General features: G+C 42.5%; 1 protein-coding gene across 1 annotated transcript in view; it reads right to left on the reverse strand.

Moving 5' to 3' along the window:
- The window catches only part of necab3 (N-terminal EF-hand calcium binding protein 3), a 56,916-nt gene that overhangs the window by 20,243 nt on the left and 22,827 nt on the right, over positions 1-13,846 (reverse strand). The window contains exons 3-5 of the mRNA XM_014168117.3: positions 12,673-12,781; positions 10,475-10,500; positions 6,475-6,572 (exon numbers count right to left, since the gene is read on the reverse strand). Of these exons, the coding sequence (XP_014023592.1) occupies positions 6,475-6,572; positions 10,475-10,500; positions 12,673-12,781 (233 nt within the window). The remainder of the gene's footprint in view (positions 1-6,474; positions 6,573-10,474; positions 10,501-12,672; positions 12,782-13,846) is intronic.

Consider the following 13,846-nt stretch of genomic DNA (forward strand, 5'->3'; position numbering starts at 1 on the left):
AGACCTGAAAATGGTTGCCTAGCAATGATCAACAACCAATTTGACAGAGCTTGAATAATTTAGGAAAGAATAATGAGCAAATGTTGCACAATCCAGCTGTGGCAAGCTCTTAGAGACTTACTCAGAAAGACTCACAGCTATAATTGCTGCCGAAGATGATTCTAACATGTATTGGGTGTTGAATGCTTACAGTATCTAATCAAGATACTGTATTTTAGTGTTTTATTTTTTATATACACTACCGTTCAAAAGTTTGGGGTCACTTAGAAATGTCCTTGTTTTTGAAAGAAAAGCACATTTGAGAAACAGACGCCTCACAAGTCCTCAACTGGCAGCTTCATTAAATAATACCCGCAAAACACCAGTCTCAACGTCAACAGTGAAGAGGCGTCTCCGGGATGCCGGCCTTCTAGGCAGAGTTCTTCTGTCCAGTGTCTGTGTTCTTTTGCCCTTCTTAATCTTTTATTTTTATTGTCCAGTCTGAGATATGGCTTTTTCTTCCCGGAGTCGCCTCTTCACTGTTGACGTTGAGACTGGTGTTTTGCAGTACTATTTAATGAAGCTGCCAGTTGAGGACCTGTGAGGCGTCTGTTTCTCAAACTAGACACACTAATATACTTGTCCTCTTGCTCAGTTGTGCACCGGAGGCTCCCACTCCTCTTTCTATTCTGGTTAGAGCCAGTTTGCGCTGTTCTGTGAAGGGAGTAGTACACAGTGTTGTACGAGCCCTTCAGTTTCTTGGCAATTTCTCACAAGGAATAGCCTTCATTTCTCAGAACAAGAATAGACTGAAAAGTTTCAGAAGTAAGTTTTTTGTTCCATTTTGAGCCTGTAATCGAACCCACAAATGCTGATGCTCCAAGAGGTCCCGTGTGGCTCAGTTGGTAGAGCATGGTGTTTGCAACGCCAGGGTTGTGGGTTCGATACCCACGGGGGACCAGTATGGAAAAAAAACACAAAAAAATGTTTATGAAATGTATGCATTCACTACTGTAAGTCGCTCTGGATAAGAGCATCTGCTAAATGACTAAAATGTAAATGTAATGATACTCAACTAGTCTAAAGAAGGCCAGTTTTATTGCTTCTTTAATCAGAACTACAGTTTTCAGCTGTGCTAACATAATTGCAAAAGGGTTTTCTGATGATCAATTAGCCTTTTAAAATTCTAAACTTGGACCAGCTAACACAACGTGCCATTGGAACACAGGAGTGATGGTTGCTGATAATGGGCCTCCTCTGTACGCCTATGTAGATATTCCATAAAAAAATCTTCAGTTTCCAGCTACAATAGTAATTTACAACATTAACAATGTTTACACTGTAATTCTGATCAATTTCATGTTATTTTAATGGACGAAATATTTGCTTTTCTTTCAGAAACAAGGGCATTTCTAAGTGACCCCAAACTTTTGAACGGTAGTGTATATTTTAACAAACGTTAGAATTTTTCTTCCAGTTCGACATTTTGTGTAGATCGTTGACAAAAAAATGACAATAAATCCATTTTAATCCCACTTTGTAACATAACAAAATGTGGAAAAAGTCAAGGGGTGTGAATACTTTCTGAAGGCACTGTCTAACCTCTGGTGTATCATGAAGGAAACCTGACCGAAACACTGACAATGTGCAGTGGTAAAATTGTGTGTGGGGGAGATATACACTAAACAAAAATATAAAACGCAGCATGTGAAGTGTTGGTCCCATGTTTCATGAGCTGAAATAAAAGATCCCAGAACAGTTCCATATCCACAAAAAGCTTATTTCTCTCAAATGTTGTGTACAAATTTGTTTACATGCCTGTTAGTGAGCATTTCTCATTTGCCAAGAAAACCCATCTACCTGACAGGTGTGGCATATCAAGAAGCTAATTAAACAGCATGATCATTACACAGGTGCACCTTGTGCTGGGGTCAATAAACAGCCACTCTAAAATGTGCAGTTTTTTCACATCACAATGCCACAGATGTCTCAAGTTGAAGGAGAGTGCAATTGGCATGCTGACTACAGGAATGTCTACCAGAGCTGTTGCCAGAGAATTGAATGTTCATTTCTCTACCATAAGCCACCTCCAACATCATTTTAGAGAATTTGGCAGTATGTCCAACCGGCCTCACAAACGCAGACCACGTGTATCCATACCAGCCCAGGACCTCCACATCCACCTTATTCACCTGCGGGATTGTGTCAGACCAGCCACCTGGACAGCTGATGAAACTGTGGGTTTGCACAACTGAAAAATGCCTGCACAAACTGTCAGAAACTGTCTCAGGCAAGCTCATCTACGTGCTCGGCATAATCACCAGGGTCTTGACCTGACTGCAGTTCGGCGTCGTAACTGACTTCAGTTGGCAAATGCTCACCTTAGAGGGCCACTGGCACGCTGGAGAAGTGTGCTCTTCATGGATGAATCCCAGTTTCAACTGTACCGGGCAGATGGCAGACAGCATGTATTGCATCATGAACAGAGTGCCCCATGGTGACAGTAGGGTTATGGTATAGGCAGGCATAAGCTACGGACACAATTGCATTTCATCTATGGCAATTTGAATGCAGAGATACCGTGACAAGATCCTGAGACCCATTGTCGTGCCATTCATCCGCCGCCATCACCTCATGTTTCAGCATCATAATGCACGGCCCCATGTGTCAAGGATCTCTACACAATTCCTGAAAGCTGAAAATGTACCAGTTCTTCCATGGTCTGCATACTCACCAGACATGTCACCCATTGAGCATGTTTGGGACGATCTGGATCGACCTGTACGACACCTTGTTCTTGTTCCCGCCAACAGCCTGATCAACTCTATGCGAAGGAGAGCTGTCACGCTGCATGAGGCAAATGGTGGTCATACCAGGTACTGACTGATTTTCTGATCCACACTCCTACCTTTTTTTTAAAGATACCTGTGACCAACAGATATATATATCTGTTTTCCCAGTCACGTGAAATCCATAGATTAGTGTCTAATGAATTTATTTCAACTGACTGATTACCTTATATGAACTGTAACTTAGTAAAATCTTCGAAATTGTTGCATGTTGCGTTTATATTTGTTTTCAGTGTATATATACTGCTCAAAAAAATAAAGGGAACACTTAAAAAACACATCCTAGATCTGAATGAAAGAAATAATCTTATTAAATACTTTTTTCTTTACATAGTTGAATGTGCTGACAACAAAATCACACAAAAATAATCAATGGAAATCCAATTTATCAACCCATGGAGGTCTGGATTTGGAGTCACACTCAAAATTAAAGTGGAAAACCACACTACAGGCTGATCCAACTTTGATGTAATGTCCTTAAAACAAATCAAAATTAGGCTCAGTAGTGTGTGTGGCCTCCACGTGCCTGTATGACCTCCCTACAACGCCTGGGCATGCTCCTGATGAGGTGGCGGATGGTCTCCTGAGGGATCTCCTCCCAGACCTGGACTAAAGCATCCGCCAACTCCTGGACAGTCTGTGGTGCAACGTGGCGTTGGTGGATGGAGCGAGACATGATGTCCCAGATGTGCTCAATTGGATTCAGGTCCGGGGAACGGGCGGACCAGTCCATAGCATCAATGCCTTCCTCTTGCAGGAACTGCTGACACACTCCAGCCACATGAGGTCTAGCATTGTCTTGCATTAGGAGGAACCCAGGGCCAACCGCACCAGCATATGGTCTCACAAGGGGTCTGAGGATCTCATCTCGGTACCTAATGGCAGTCAGGCTACCTCTGGCGAGCACATGGAGGGTTGTGCGGCCCCCCAAAGAAATGCCACCCCACACCATGACTGACCCACCGCCAAACCGGTCATACTGGAAAATGTTGCAGGCAGCAGAACGTTCTCCGCGGCGTTTCCAGACTCTGTCACGTCTGTCACGTGCTCAGTGTGAACCTGCTTTCATCTGTGAAGAGCACAGGGCACCAGTGGCGAATTTGCCAATCTTGGTGTTCTCTGGCAAATGCCAAACGTCCTGCACGGTGTTGGGCTGTAAGCACAACCCCCACCTGTGGACGTCAGGCCCTCATACCACCCTCATGGAGTCTGTTTCTGACCCTTTGAGCAGACACATGCACATTTGTGGCCTGCTGGAGGTCATTTTGCAGGGCTCTGGCAGTGCTTCTCCTGCTCCTCCTTGCACAAAGGCGGAGGTAGCGGTCCTGCTGCTGGGTTGCTGCCCTCCTACAGCCTCCTCCACGTCTCCTGATGTACTGGCCTGTCTCCTGGTAGCGCCTCCATGCTCTGGACACTACGCTGACAGACACAGCAAACCTTCTTGCCACAGCTCGCATTGATGTGCCATCTTGGATGAGCTGCACTACCTGAGCCACTTGTGTGGGTTGTAGACTCCGTCTCATGCTACCACTAGAGTGAAAGCACCGCCAGCATTCAAAAGTGACCAAAACATCAGCCAGGAAGCATAGGAACTGAGAAGTGGTCTGTGGTGTCCACCTGCAGAACCACTCCTTTATTGGGGGTGTCTTGCTAATTGCCTATAATTTCCAACTGTTGTCTATTCCATTTGCACAACAGCATGTGAAATTTGTTGTCCATCAGTGTTGCTTCCTAAGTGGACAGTTTGATTTCACAGAAGTGTGATTGACTTGGAGTTACATTGTGTTGTTTAAGTGTTCCCTTTATTTTTTTGAGCAGTGTACATTTGCTACAATGAGTGACTTAGGAATCCCATCAAGCACTTGGCCATACAATTCCTTTTACATTTTCCCTCTTTAGCCACAATGGGAAGGGCTGACTGTGCACTGCAAAACTCTACAGTTAGCTAGCCAGCTTCCCAATGTTCCTGTATGGGCTCGGGAAGCTCGATAAAATGTCTCAGCTATAAAAAAAGCATAATATAGACCATAATATGATGCTAATGAATGCAAATATGCTTGGCTGTACTATTCCTACACCAATATTGTTGCTTGACTCATCGTTTTTATGAGGCACACTAGATTGCCTCCATCTGTGCAGAGGAGCCCTTTCGTCTCAAAGTCATGAATCAGCTGAATGGAGGGAAACTAGCCCCTAGTCCATGGACTGTGGAGTATTTACTGTTAATACATAACATAGGTAGGGTATATTTTGTAGCCTATATCTTAAGGTACAGTATATAGACAGGTGTGTGCCTTTCCAAATCATGTCCAATCAATTGAATTTACCACAGGTAGACTCCAATCAAATTGTAGGAACATCTCAAGCATGATCAATGGAAATAGGATGTGCCTGAGCTCAATTTCGAGTCTCATAGCAAAGGGTCTGAATACTTATGTAAGTAAGGTATTTCCGTTTTTTATTTTTTTTAATTCATTTGCAAAAATGTATGAGGAAAATGTTTTATTTAATACATTCTAGAATAAGGCTGTAACGTAACAAAATGCAGAAAAAGGGAAGGGGTCTGAATACTTCCCGAATGCACTGTATATTCTACATAAGGTATATTCTGATGCCTATATCGTAAGGTATATTCTACATAAGGTATATTCAGCAGGCTTTATCTATACCCTATAAAATATATTCTATAGCTCCCATTCAATGGACTGTGTAGCATTTACAGTTCATAATACAAAACATACAGTGCCTAATGAAAGTCTACACACCCTTTGCACAGTTCATATTTTGCTGCCTTAAAATTAAATTTAAAATATTGATTAAATTCATTTTTTTCCTTATTGATCTACACAAGCTACTCCACACTTCCAAAGTAAAAGCCAAATTATAGAACATTTATGAAAAATAAAAAACGAAGATATCTTAATTGCGTATGTCTTCACACCCAAGAGTTAATACTTGGTGGTGGCACCGTCGGAAGCCATTACAGCTGTCAATCATTTTGAATAAGATTCTACCAAATTTGCACAAATCTTAGAGCAACATATTGTTTTTGTCAGAATTGCTCAAGATCAGTACATTTGGTAGGGAATCATTGATGGACAGCAATATTCAAACCTTGTCGCTGATTTTCACGCAGATTTAAGTCGGGTCTGAGACTATTCAGGAACACTCAACACCTCTTGGAAAGCCATTCTGGTGTGTCTTTGGCATTACAATGTGTGTATTGTCCCTCTGAAAAATAAAAAAACTATCCCAGCGTCAGGTATTCAGAAGACTGAGGTAGGATTCTCTCTCACTTTTTATCTGGGCTATGCTCCTTTCATATTTATTTTGAACCTGACAAAGTCCCCAGTCCCTGCAGGTGACAAGCATACCGATAACGTGATGCTGCCACCACAGTACTTGAAAAGATATGGGGTACTTTCACTAAGTACTGTAGGTACAGAGTATATTCTGTAGTCCACAGTCACCAAGCTGTGAACTCTTGCTTTCACCTATGCAATCCTGTTACATCAGTGATTACTTGAAGGTGCAGAGGAAAGAAGGGTATATTTTCAAAGTATTATTGCATTCACTCATCCATTTGACAGTAACCCTTGAGCATGGATGGGTATGATGTCTCAAAATAGTTCACACAAAGGCTTACCTCTTTAGTTTTGTCCATGGCCTTCAAGATGGCGACGTTTAGGGTTTCCAGAGCAGAGAGGACATTCATATACTCCCCCAAGTGTTGAGCAAAGTAATCTGAAATAAGCAAACCACATTTGTTTATTTAACATAGACTCACCAGTTTCTTATACTGTACAGTGCGGTATAAACCTAAAATTCAGTTGAATATCTAATGTGCATGATATCGCAAGAGCTTTCCCTGATAATGACATCTTTGCTCTGTCTCTGAAAAATGTATTGACTGATCAAAGAACCAAATAGATGGTACATTCTGAAACACAAGAGTAGACATTGATTGGATAAAATGTTATAACCTCTTATAAAGTCGGAAAGTAATTTAAGCTTGACTTTGGTCACGAAAAACTGTCCAAGCTCGCCCCTCATCTACATTTTCAAACAGAAATGTGGTGTGCGCCGTTGGTGGTTCGTCAATGTGTCAATCTGGTCATGGGCGCCACTGCCGACGTAGTTAGTTCATTAGCAAAGCTAGCCACTTTAGCTAGCCAGTATCGACGACGTTGTCCCCGCCGTGAGGGTTCACTGCTTCCCCAATCAAAAGCCCTGGATTAACACTGAGGTTGGAGCTAAATTAAAGGACAGGGCTACCACATACAGAGCTTTCGTAGACAACCCTGAGGCTATGGCCAAGGACAGGAATAAGCACAAGAAGTCCCGCTACAACTCTGAAGAGTCATCAAACGAGCAAAAGGACAATATAGCAATAAAGTGGTATCATATTACACAGTCTCCGACGCCTGCCTCAAGTGGCAGGGGCTACAGTCCATTACGGATTACAAAGGAAGACCCAACTGTGATCTGCCCAACGATGCCTCTCTACCAGACAAACTCAATGCATTTTATGCATGCATTGACAACAACAGCATACTGGGTGTGAGTGCCGTCACCGACCCAGATGATTTGGTGATCTCGCTCTTCGAGACCGAGGTGAAAAAGATCTTTAAATCAGGTCAACCCACGCAAGGCCGCGGGCCGTTCTCAGAGGATATGCAGAACAGCTGGCAGGCGTATTCACAGTCATTTTCAACCTCTCCTTGTCCCAGTCTGTAATCCCTACATGTTATAAGGTGACCACCATCATGCCTGTTTCCAAGAACTCTAAGGCTTCATGCCACAATGACTATCGCCCTGTAGCACTCACATCTGTAATCATGAAGTGCTTTGAGAGGCTGGTCATGGCTCACATCAATACCATCATCCCAGAAACCCTAGACCCACTTCAATTTGCATACTGCCCCAACAGATCCATAGATGACGCAATCTCAATTGCTCTCCACACTGCCCTCACCCATCCAGATAAGAGGAATACCTATGTGAGAATGCTGTTCATGGACTACAGCTCAGCGTTCAACACCATTGTCCCTTCCAAGCTCGTCACCAAGCATAGGACTCTGGGTCTGAACACCTCCCTCTGCAACTGGATCCTGGACTTCCTGACGGGCCGACCCCAGGTGGTGAGGGTAGGCAAAATCACCTCTGGCACGCTGACCCTTAACACAGGGGCTCCACAGGGGTGTGTGCTTCAACCTCTCCCTCAATGTCAGCAAGACCAAAGAGCTGATCGTGTACTACAGGAAACGAAGGAGCAAGCACGCCCCAGTTCACATCGACGGGGCTGCAGTGGAGCAGGTAGACAGCTTCAAGTTCCTCTGTATCAAAATCACTAAAGACTTAAAATGGTCTAAATACGCACACACAGTCGTGAAGAAGGCCTCTTTGCCCTCAGGAGGTTGAAAAAGTTTGTCATGGGCCCTCAAATCTTTAAAAGGTCTACAGCTGGACCATTGAGAGCATATTGACTGGCTGCATCACTGCCTGGTACGGCGATAGCACCGTCTTTAATTGCATGGCACTAGAGAGTGTGGTGGGGAAAGCCCAGTACATTACTGGGGCCGAGCTCCCTGCCATCCAGGACATCTATGTCAGGTGGTGTGGTAGGAAGGCCCGGAAAACCGTTAAAGACTCCAACCACCCAAGTCAGACTATTCTCTCTGCTTCCGCACGGCAAGCGGTACCGGTGCATCAAGTCTGGCACAAACAGGCTCTTGAACAGCTTCAATTCCCAAGCAATAACACTGATAAATAGCTAACAAAATAGCTACATGGACTACCTGACTCAATCTTGTATCCTCATTGACCTTTTTATTTTTGTCTCTACGCACACTCACAGGTCCTACACACTCACACTCCATGATTTGCTCACTCACACAACATGCACGTACATTTATACTGACTCTACAAACACCCACTCACATAAACCCATACGCTGAGCTTTTATCTTATACCTTGATGCGTAGTCCCCTTATCCCATACATATCTACCTCCATCACTCCAGTATCCCTGCACATTGTAAATATAGTATGCTTACTTAGTTATTGTGTTCTTCATACATCTTCCCATTTCTCGTGTTTTTTTCCCTAGTAATATATTGTTATTGATTATTGCATTGTTGGGATTTGAATTTGCAAGACATTTCACTGTACTTGTCTATGCATCTCAGTGCTAGAGGCGTCACTACAGACCCTGGTTCAATTCCAGGCTGTATCACATCCGTCCGTTATTGGGAGTCCCATAGGGTGGCGCACAAATGGCCCAGTGTCGTCCGGGTTTGGCAGGAGGAGGCCATCATTGTAAATAAGAATTTGTTCTTAACTGACTTGCCTAGTTACATAAAAATATGTGTTGACGTCCTTTGTGTTGACATGATTTGTTTTTGGACAGAAGCTGTAGAGATTGGTAAGAAATGGCACTTCTGTAGCCAAATATCTTATTCATACAATTCGTTTTTAAGCATTAAATGACCTGGTATTATGGTGCATTGATCAGTCATGCAGTTTATTTTTTGCATTTTTGCCCAAAGTCGACCTTTAAGCCAAAACGCTTAATAAAGTGTGTCAGTGCGCCAACTGTAGTCACACTTGACAATGGTAATGTCAACTGTACTCATACATGACCATGGAAATGACAACTGTACTCATACATGACCATGGTAATGACAACTGTACTCATACATGACCATGGTAATGACAACTGTAGTCATACTTGACCATGGTAATTCCAACTGTAGTCATACTTGACCATGGTAATTCCAACTGTAGTCATACTTGACCATGGTAATTCCAACTGTAGTCCTTGACCATGGTAATGTCAACTGTAGTCATACTTGACCATGGTAATTCCAACTGTAGTCATACTTGACCATGGTAATGTCAACTGTAGTCATACTTGACCATGGTAATTCCAACTGTAGTCATACTTGACCATGGTAATGTCAACTGTAGTCATACTTGACCATGGTAATGTCAACTGTAGTCATACTTGACCATGGTAATTCCAACTGTAGTCATACTTGACCATGGTAATGTCAACTGTAGTCATACTTGACCATGGTAATGTCAAATGAATCAGGACATTTTAACTTTCACCAATCGAAGAGTGCCCTGGATTTCCTTCACCTATGAAGCAGACATTGACCGATGTCCATTGGACTAACTCCAAGATGACGCAGCGAAGGCACTTACAGTGATGAGAGATAGTTAACTTCCCCCTGACGTCAAGCTGCTGCACTGACTGACGCTTTTGCCATTCAATAAATTATGCAGCAGATTTATTCTCGGAAGTGAGTGTTTACATGTCTTTGTACTATTCCTTGGCTTTCCAGACCATCTGCCACTCACCTCCATAAGCTGAAGATCTAGATGTCTGTCAGGTTACAGTTTATACCCAGACTGATAATAACAGATGATGATCGGCGATGATGAGGATGGTGAAGATGGGAATGGTGATGTGATGACGATAACAAGGAAGATTATGCTAATGTTTTGACAGCCTATCACAACAATAAGATACTGACATAGCATGGTTGAGCACAAAGCTCCGCAGGTGAGACCAATGCTTAACTGGAAGCATGTTGGGGAGATTGCAGGGTTAATGTGAAGAAAGGATAGGCCAACACTCACCTGAAAGCTTGTCGGTGTCTAGGTTGCTACAATGTAGCAGAAAAGAAAAAGTGGGGAAAGAAAGAGAGTTAATTGAATCATTTAAGTCATGGAAGCATGTCGGGTGCCATAAACCCCATGTACTGTAAAACTGTCAGGAATTAATAAGCTCAATAAAAGTTAGATAAAATGTGCCAATTACAATGCTTTCTTCCTAATCATCTTGGAAAAACAGAATCCTTGTTCATCCTAGGAATACGATTAATTCACCTCACACACTTTTTCACTCATAGTGTCTGATTGAAGCCCACAGGCTTCGATTAAAGAAATGTAAACCCCTCTCTGGAAATGCAATTGCCATGTTAATTGGAGCCAACATTGTTGAACAATATTTGAACTATTCAAGTCAGAATTCTCTAGGCTGAAATGGATGGCTGGGCAGAAACAACCGCCTAAAAGACAACCACTTAACATGCTGTCATTAAGTATTAGCCTAATATATGCACCTATAAAAGCATCTTCCCTGCTGGCATTTACTAGCCTTTTATTGGCTCGGCTTGGACGGCCAAATTAAGAGCAAAAGTAAACCTGGTTAATGACTTGTGTAATTGGAATGTGCAACCTGCATTACACCTATTACCTTCCGCTGTAATTTATCATCGTTGATGCTAAAATCCGCCCTTTTGAAAGCTGCGATGCCCTTTGTCACTTCAAGGGGAATTAGCTTGTAGCTGCTAATGTGTTTTCACTAGAAGAGTAACACTGATCTTCACTGTGGCGGGAAGATGTCCTTGGCATTCCAGCTGTGTGTTCATTAACATAAGCATTAACATAATCCCAAAATTGAACAGAATGTTCAGAAGTGTTCATTACTTTGAGAGAAGTCTGGGAGAATCCTGGCCTTGTTTGCGGGGAGTGTTCTGTTTGTGTTTCTCTATTTGTTCATCTAAGCTGCAGGGACTTTGATGGACAAGCTAATCTCCATAACAAGGGCTTGCTTGGACTTTAATGTCACGTTCGTGTGTAGAGAAGGACCAAGGCGCAGCGTGAGTATCGTTCCACATCTTTATTAATATGTGAAACTATGCAAGACATACTATAAACTATAAATAAAAACAACAAACCGTGACGAGAGGTGCAACATGCACTAACTCAAAATAATATCCCACAAACACCGGTGGGAAAAACAACTACTTAAATATGATCCCCAATTAGAGACAACGATGACCAGCTGCCTCTAATTGGGAATCATACAATAACTCCAACATAGAAAAAAGAAACTAGAACCCAACAGAGAAATAAATAAACTAGATAAAACCCCCCAGTCACGCCCTGACCTACTCTCCCATAGAAAATAAGAGCTCTCTATGGTCAGGACGTGACATTTAAATGTTATAATGTGAAATAGTTCACGTTGGGGGAGCAAGTTGTTAAGTGCTCAATGAATCTACATTTCCATTCTGCCAAAGGCAATCAAGTCAACAGGCTTAAACAATGGAACGTTAAACGTTTGCCACTTCAGGAGAGAAAGGCTTTTTAAGGGGAAGTTCAGGATTTACAACTTGATATTAGATGGTTCCTCACCCTAAAAGTACTCTGTAGGCCAGGAGAAACTGTAATTCATGGTTCAGTTTTCTTTAAACAAACTTCAGCTAACTTTAGCCACCACAAGTTAACAATCAATGGAAGTGAATGGAATACAGTTTCTACTGGCCCATAGACTTCTTTCAGGGTGAGGGGACATTTAACATCAAGTTGTAAAATCCTGTACTTCCCCTTAACTAGCTTTAGCTACTTATGTAGCGATTATTGTAACACATTTGAATTTGTATACTACAAAATATAGCAACAACAACTGTCTCTGTTGTTGTTGCTATATGACACTGATGCTCAACAGTCTTTTACATGTTGTCATTACCAAGTGAGGGATTTCTTTGATTGCAAAAAAAGGATTGTAAGTGCCGTGTGAAGTAGAACACAGCATAAAAAAATCTGATGTGGTCTATGCATGGTAAATTACACAATATCGCATTGATTCTGATTATCCACCATCTACTCTGTTGTTGCTTAGTTCTGCAAAACACTTGGTCGAGCATACAAGGAGACTGCATGTTCAGGAATTGTAAATGTGCCTCTGCTGTGTGTGCCTTTAATCTAATCAATGTTACAAACCATGTTACAAACCATGTTACAAACCATGTTGCAGAGAGGGAACATACTTATTCTGCCTTCCATCTATGGAGTAGAAGAGCTCCTGCAACTCCTCAGTGGTGAGAATCCCGTCGGCAAAATAAGCATTGAACTCATCAAACGACAGTTTCCCGTCATCTGAAAAGACAACACAAGACCACAGTTTACTGTGCATCCTTGACTGAGACACATGGCCAAAGGAAATCAAACCAGGGTTTAAATAGTATTTGTTGTCTTTCAAATACTTTGACTGTTTAATGGTCCTGCTTTGAGAGCCAGATGGTTTGGGTTCCCATTGGTTCCATACATGCAAGCTCAATCAAGTGCAGCTTAAAGTATTTGATATAAAACAAATACTATTTGAACCCAGGTCTGGAAGAAATAGAACTGGCCTACATCATAGCTTCAATTGCTTTGTCCCACATGGCACCCAGTCATATGGGCACTGGTCAAAAGTAGTGCACTATAGAGAGAATAGGGTGCCATTTGGGACGCATTCAATGACTTTGCTGAATAAAACCACAAGTGGCAGTTGTTGATGTTTGTTACATTTAGTACTAAGCACTAGCAGGAGGCACAGGAAGAGCTTAGTGCCCTTAGTTGCCTTAGTGCCCTTAGTTGTCTGATTTGTGACAAACATGTTCCTGGTGTCAATCTGTCGCTTGGCAGGAGAACTAGACAGACAAACGTTGGTTGGCCAGACCTGGCGTGCTGAAGGACAGAAGGAAGTCATCAGCAGATTTATAACACTTTGGTTATGTCCCAAATGGCACCCGGTTTCCTATATAGTGCACTACTTTTGACCAGGACCTATAAAGCTCTGGTCAAAAGTAATGCACTATGGAATAGAATGCCATTTGTGACTCAAAATTTGAAACGGCAAACCATACCCAAACCATAGAAGTCAGAATCATTCTATGTCTATGATCCAAACAATCAAAAAGAACTCAGTCAGAGCTGCTTTCCAGCAAACTGCCCAAATAATCAGGCCAATCTGGCCAAATTGCACACGACAAGGTAACAATGAATATAATTCAATGTGCCAGAAGTTCCAGCCAGTTGATTCGCCTCATTTCAAGGGCAAATTTGAGGACCATCTGTTTGGCCGGGCTCCGGCTCAGACCTCATTATGGCTGTTCTGAATTTGTAATGCACTGGCTGGGAGGACGATGCAAGGCCTTTACCGCGACCTCCTTTCACCTG

Source organism: Salmo salar, chromosome 22 (genome assembly GCF_965601325.2).
Source record: "Salmo salar chromosome 22, fSalSal1, whole genome shotgun sequence".
Taxonomy (NCBI): domain Eukaryota; kingdom Metazoa; phylum Chordata; class Actinopteri; order Salmoniformes; family Salmonidae; genus Salmo; species Salmo salar.